The sequence below is a fragment of the Myotis lucifugus genome, unplaced genomic scaffold (genome assembly GCF_000147115.1).
Source record: "Myotis lucifugus unplaced genomic scaffold, Myoluc2.0 scaffold_143, whole genome shotgun sequence".
Taxonomy (NCBI): Eukaryota; Metazoa; Chordata; class Mammalia; order Chiroptera; family Vespertilionidae; genus Myotis; species Myotis lucifugus.
The window spans coordinates 2,921,987-2,928,655 of NW_005871191.1; the positions used below are offsets into that span (position 1 = coordinate 2,921,987).

At 50.3% G+C, this 6,669-nt stretch overlaps 1 protein-coding gene across 2 annotated transcripts in view; it reads right to left on the reverse strand.

Annotated features, from left to right (window-relative positions):
- SLC6A5 (solute carrier family 6 member 5) overlaps positions 1–6,669 on the reverse strand; it is a 44,390-nt gene that overhangs the window by 9,149 nt on the left and 28,572 nt on the right. For both annotated transcript variants that reach the window (XM_023758903.1, XM_006094785.3), the window contains 3 exons: positions 2,201–2,313; positions 1,337–1,468; positions 354–453 (listed from right to left, as the gene is read on the reverse strand). In XM_023758903.1, the coding sequence (XP_023614671.1) occupies positions 354–453; positions 1,337–1,468; positions 2,201–2,313 (345 nt within the window). The remainder of the gene's footprint in view (positions 1–353; positions 454–1,336; positions 1,469–2,200; positions 2,314–6,669) is intronic.

The window sequence follows — 6,669 nt, forward strand, 5'->3', positions numbered from 1 at the left end:
CAATCCGGGATCGCTGGCTCCCAACCACTCGCCTGCCTGCCTGATAGCTCCCTAACCACTCCCCTGCCAGCCTGATTGACACCTAACTGCTCCCCTGCTGGCCCAGTCATCCCCAACTGCCCTCCCCTGCTGGCCTGGTCGCCCCTAACTGCCCTCCCCTGCTGGCCTGGTCGCCCCTAACTGCCCTCCCCTGCCAGCCATCTTATGGTGGCCATCATGTGACCACATGGGGGCAGCCATCTTGTGCAAGGGTGTGATGGTCGATTTGCATATTACCTCTTTATTATATAGGATGGAAACCTGCCTATCTACACTAAGTTCTACCACAGCAGCAGGCAGGATTGTTCCCTTACCGTACACATAGGAGATCCCCACGAGCTCAAAAATGGCAATGATGACGAGGGCATAGGAAGCAGCGTATGTGTCCACCAGCTGAAACATGTAAATCCCACCCTAGCAGGGAAGAAAAACAATTGAGATCAATGGGCCTGGCTCTAGGCTCTGTCCCATTTCTAACAGGAGAGGAGAGTCAGGTGCAAACAGGAGTCAAAGGATCTCCCCTCCCTAAAGCTGATCCAGCATGCAAGCTGGAGGCCTTGCCATGTTGGCAAAACCTCCCCCGAGAGACTTGAAGCCCATCAACAGAAAAAGCACAGAAAATGACCTAACATCTTACTCTAAGAAGGCCAAGATCAGCATCTGAAGATGTGCATGTGAGAGCAGCCAGATCATTTTGTTTTTGCTTTAAGCAATAGATGAACATTTCTACCCCTACATCTGCATTTGATTGACCTTCATATAACCTTGAGGCATCTTTGGGCATTTCTCCTGCATCCCCCTGCATCTTGATCTCACTCTGTAAATCTCTCTACAATCGATGAGGCTGAAAGATTATCTCATTCCAAGCCATCATTTTACAGATGAAGAAACTAAGGCCCAAAGTGGTGACTCGCTCAAGGTCACACAGAGAGCAAAAGCAATAGTACACTGAGTGAGCTAACACTCCATTTACCAAGACCTTCAGGCTAGAATGACCTCAAGTGGCTGAAGACACTTGTGTATGAGGAGTAAGCAACTGGACATTTCCCTGGTCAATAAATTTGGATTTTCTTAAAGTAGGACACACCTGCCTCGTTGGCTCAAGAAGGCTACATCTCAATTAAGAAGATGTAAGAAGTGCCATGAGTAGCCAAGGTGACATATTTCCCTCTGTGGTCAGAATCCCCAATAGCCTGGGGCCATATGCACAGAAATGCCAGTGACTTGGCTACTGTTATGAGATCTGAGCGCTAAGGGTGAAAGGACAGACAGCCATGCAGTTCCCACACCCAGTTACCTGAGTGATCATCGGAAAGCCCATGATGAAGAAACAAATGCAGCAGCCCAGAGTGAAGACCGGCTTGTGGGTGCGCAGGTACTTGGGGAACTCGTCCGAGATGGAGGTCACTATGGTCTCGATGGTGGCAAACTGGAATGGGACCAGGAACAGGGCGTCTGAGATAAACCACACCATCCGGAAGGCTCCATAAAGCCCTCCGTGCTTCCCACAGGGAGCATGGTACCTGTATCAGGTTTGGCTTTTAGGACTGCCTTCCCTTGATAAGCCTAAAAGGCCTTGTTGGGTCCAGTCCACAAGGCCAGCGAGGGAATGCAAGCAGGATGTGAGCTTTAGAAATTACCTGCAGCCCCGCAGAGCCTGCACTCATACTCACCCGTCAGGGTAGCTGACGCTGCACTTTGTATTCATGAGATGTAAATCCTCCTCCAGTTTACCTGCATTTGATCTTCTACTTGAGGAAAAACCCACTTTGCACCCAACTCCTAAACTCTGAGCGCCTGTCAGCATGATGGGTAGTAGCCTCAGCCCCAGAGCAATTCTCCTAAAAGTGACTTGACATTATTCTCCCTTATCCTGCCCCACAGAATTTGCTTTGGCAAAATGACACCAAAGTGGTAAATACACTGGCTAAATCATGCACAGAAAATGGAGCAAGGAATAAAGGAAGAGAGGGCCGCTCCCTGGCACCATCTCATGAGTCCCTCACAAATGCAAGGTTATCCTGAGTCCTGGACAGGTGATTCACCATCTCTACATAACTTGAGAGAAAAATGCAGGTACCACTGCAGGCAGGATGCAGGACCCAGGAGGAGGGGGTCTTCAGAAGGACCCTGGGGCAGGGGTGGATGGGGAGGGGCTCACCATGGTGTCAAGTCCAAGAGTGAGGAGCATCAGGAAAAAGATGATGGCCCAGAACGGAGAGAGGGGCAGCCTGGTTAAGGCTTCCGGGTAAACCACAAATGCAATGCCTGGCCCTGGAAAGAACAAGACAAATGATTGCAGACAGGCCCCCTCTTCCTGGAAGCCCACCGGGCCTTCTCTCCATGGAAATCCTGAATTGTTACTTACATGCTGCTCCCACTGTTTTTTGCTTTTTTGGTTGGTTGGTTTTCTTTACTCATTTCTACCCATTTCCCCAGGTAGATCTTAAGCTCCTTGAGGGGAAGAACCAGGGGAATTAGATCCATATCTTGGGGAACTGAGAGGAGAGGCCCCCAAATAATGCCAAGACAGAGACTCAGACCCCAATGCCAGGCTGTGTTCCATGCAAATAACATGAAAAACCCATCTTTGTATGGATGAGTAGGGGAAGAATATAATAATTATCCTCTAGAACAGTGGTTCTCAACAAGGGGTGACTTTGCCCCCAGGGGACATTGGGCAATGGCTGGAGACATTTTTTAATTTCACAATGGGGATGGTGGAGGATGATTACTGGCATTAGTGGGCTGAGGCCAGGGATGCTAAGCATCCTTCACTTCACGGGGCAGTCCCCACAAGAAAGAATTACCCAGCCCAAATGCCAATAGAGCTAAGGTTGAGAACCCTGTTCTAAAGGCTAGAACACGCCCAGAATGGCTTCATTTCAGGAGAAGCCATTTACATAAAATGTAAATCCACCTAACACAGTTCAGATCTTGCCCTACAAAGGCTTGGGAATGATGCGGGTATGTCAGTCCACGGAGAATCAGCTGGGGGAAAGGGGGGGTGGGGGCTGAAGCACAGTGTGAGTGTTAAGAAAGTTTGGGTTCTAATGGTCAGACAGATCTGGGTCCAAATTCACACTCCATGACTTACCAGCTGTGCAACCCTAGACAAGTCATTTCATTTTTTTTTAAATATATTTTATTGATTTTTTACAGAGAGGAAGGGAGAGAGACAGAGAGTTAGAAACATCGATGAGAGAGAAACATCGATCAGCTGCCTCCTGCACATCTCCCACTGGGGATGTGCCCGCAACCAAGGTACATGCCCCTGACTGGAATCTAACCTGGGACCCTTCAGTCCGCAGGCCAACGCTCTATCCACTGAGCCAAACCGGTTTCGGCATCATTTTTATGAGCCTCAGTTTTTCCCATCTGTGCAATGGGAATAACAATAGTACCTCACAGGGTGGTTCCGGGGAACCGATAAGAAAATGCAGGCAAAGCACAGAGACCAATGCCTCACTTGGAGAACATTAGCTTCCATTATGAGTGAACAATGACCTTGGAAATCAGCATTTCCGATTCAGGTTTTCCCAAGAATACCACATGCTCTTGGTGGAGGACTCTGAGCTGCAGTTTTCTCTGCCATCATAAAGCCCTGCCAGGGGTTCCTATCTGCCTCAGCCTCGCTGGGAGGATTACTGTAACCCAGGATGACTAACGATCAGTAGTTGTGAATTTCCTTGTCACTAGAAAAATAAATGATAATGGACAGAGACAATGCTGGGTAACACACAGCCCACACACGTCTAGGAACCAGAAGTCACAGCACCTGGAGTTTTTACAACTCAAGCCTAACAGCACTTTTAAACTGGAATTTATCGGGTTGCTTGTTCCGAATGATGCCAAGGGCCTTGGGGTATTTAAAGCATAAAGCCCCGAATGCCTCAGATACCCCCTGCTTTATGCATTTATTGAACACACAGCAGAGCCAGCCTCGGAAGGCTCCCTGTATGAACCATAAAAGAAAAGGCTGTATTAAACTTCAGCTCCAAATAGGTCTCGAATGCCGAACACTGAGGAAGCAGCAGCGCTCCGGCGACAGCTGGGCCCATAAAGTGGGCAAGAGGTCTTAAATGGCCACTTGGAGGACTGGGGCTGATGGCCATGGCAGGATCCAGCCCTTGGGGCTTTACTGCTCTTTCAGGATGAAAATGATTTCATGTGTGGCCTGCTTCTGTCTCAGCTGCCTCCCTAAAGTACAAGTGAAGCATCATTTTCAGCGAACTCTGTTCTTCCAAGAGGGCAGGGGAGTGGGTTTTAAAAATACATTGTTTATATTACTTTGTAAAGTTTAGATTTTTTTTCTCGAAAGATGGATTGTCTGAGCCACAGTGGAGTTTCCCCAGATGAGGTCCATAGGGCTGATAGAGGCCTGGCATCTCTCCAGTCCCAGGGGAGTCAGTGCTGCCCGGTAGTGGGGTGCAGGCTCCACAGCCCCGTGGATTGGAAAGTGGGACTTGGTGAGACTTGTTCTCTCTGCACAAACCTTATCGATGGCATGGAGATAACAGTACCTACCCTCATCAGGTTTCTGTAAGAATTAAATGCGCGGATACAAGTAAAGGGCTCAGAACAATGGACACTGAGAACTCAGCAAGCATCAGCCATTATTGGTCTTCCTATAAGAGGGGATCAGGGGCTCTGTGTGCCAGCAACCTGGACAGGCCCCCCAGAGACCTACAGCGATGGCATCCTTTATCCTAGAGTCACTTAAGACACAGCCAGGGGCCCTGGTCACACGGGGAATGGCTGCTCTGCTGGGAAACCTATTAGGATGGATGAGTTCTTAGAAGGGTAAGGGCTGGCGCCCAGGTGATAGTCAGATGACTGCTGGGCAGGCCTGTTTGAGGGTGTTCATTTTGATGAGCCAAGTCTCTGAAGTAATAGGGGAGAGGAAGCGCTTCCTGGTGGTCTGGTGACCTGGCAGTTCCCACTGAAGTTGGAAAGTCTAAATACACGACTCGCATCTGTGTCCATCCTCTCTGGTCTGGCCCTGGTTTCCTGCTGTGGGAGGAGCATCTTGGTCAGCCGAGGCTGAATTCTCACCAGGAGTCGAACTCCACAGGCAGCCATGGAGATGATGCTAACAGGCTGGCTCCCCAGGATGCTGCTTTGGTGGAGTAGACGCCTGAGAAGGACGCGTCCCTTCCCTGTGCTCACTGCGAAAGGAGAGCCCAGCAGAGTCTCATCTCCAATCCGGCCTCCAAGCCCCAAAACTCCCGTGAGGCTGAGATTTGGGGAAATGTCTATGACAAAAATGCCTCCCTCAGAAGGCAAAACAGAGTGTTGTTAGGTCACTAAAAAGAACCTAGTTTTGACTAAAAACCTAAACATAGTTACTAACATTGGGTCGGCAAAAACGTACTGCATGTCTATATGCCGATCCTGCCCAGCGAGGAGGGAGTGGCCAGCATTCAGCACGGGCCCGACCCCAGATCTCCGACCTGTGTCCACAGAACCTCTCCTGTATGGGAGAAGCCAGACAAGCCTGCAAACCACACAGAAGCAAGCCATTCAGACGAGCAGGGCCAACTGCCCACGGCTCGGGGAGAAGTCCTAGGGGCCACTGCCCCTCCCCGGGGGGAATGAGGCCCACGTCCCTGTGCCCAGGATCAACTCACGTCAGAGCAGGCTACAGGGCTCTTGTTGTTAAAATCAGAGGGCAGGAAAACAACCCGGACAGGGGAAGTTCCAGAGAGAAACCTGGGCAATTGTCTGATGTAAAGGAAAAGCAGAATTCCATTTGGGTTTCAGCGACACGTACCCCCAAAGTCCTTCCCTGGGGCAGAAAAGAGCTCAGATGTGTTAACTAATGTGGCTTGGCCACTGGTCACAATGAGCACGATAATGTCACAAAAATAACAAAATACACCAGGTCTGCCAGAGGGTGGGGCAGGACCCTCCCTGCCCCAGCTGCTCTGCTGGGAGAGAATGAGGACAGCTGGGGTGGCACAGGTACCCCTGAGGACAGAGCCCTCTCTGCCTCTCTCTTGCCCTCCCTGCTCTCCAGGGAGAGATCATTACCCCCTGGAGCAGGCCCCCTCTTTAACTCTTTGAGGCCCGCAGTGCACCATCAGCGCCACAGAAGCATTAATTAATTACCCTTTGGGAGCCAGGAAAGATGGGCAGCCCACCAAGAAGGTGACACTTCCAGGGCTTAGTTCTCTCAGTGCTGGCACCTGAGCCATTCGCTGAGAACTGCAGTGAGCTCCTTGAAGAAAGGTAAATGCATGGCGAAGGCGCTCTGGATTATCTAGGGCCACAGTCATGTCCCTATAGCCCCTGGCATGGCCCCACACTGAGGCATCCCCTAAACGTCCGATTAGAGAATGGTCATAATGATAAGCAGTAGCCACAACGAAGTCCCTTAATCCCAAAAACCTACCAAACACCCGAATTCTTTGGAGAAGGAGGCTGGATGGAAATCAAGAGTTAAATAAAAGGAGTGCGGAAAATGGCGGAGGCTTAGACGGACGTGTTGGTGCTTTGTCCCAGACCAGATGGGGGCGAGCAGCTGAAACGGGTAACAATCAGCCCGATCAAGCTGGGGAGGTTCAGCTGAGAGACAGTCTGCAGCCAGGAAAGACAGAAAACTCCTAAAAAATGCGGATGGTTGGAGAT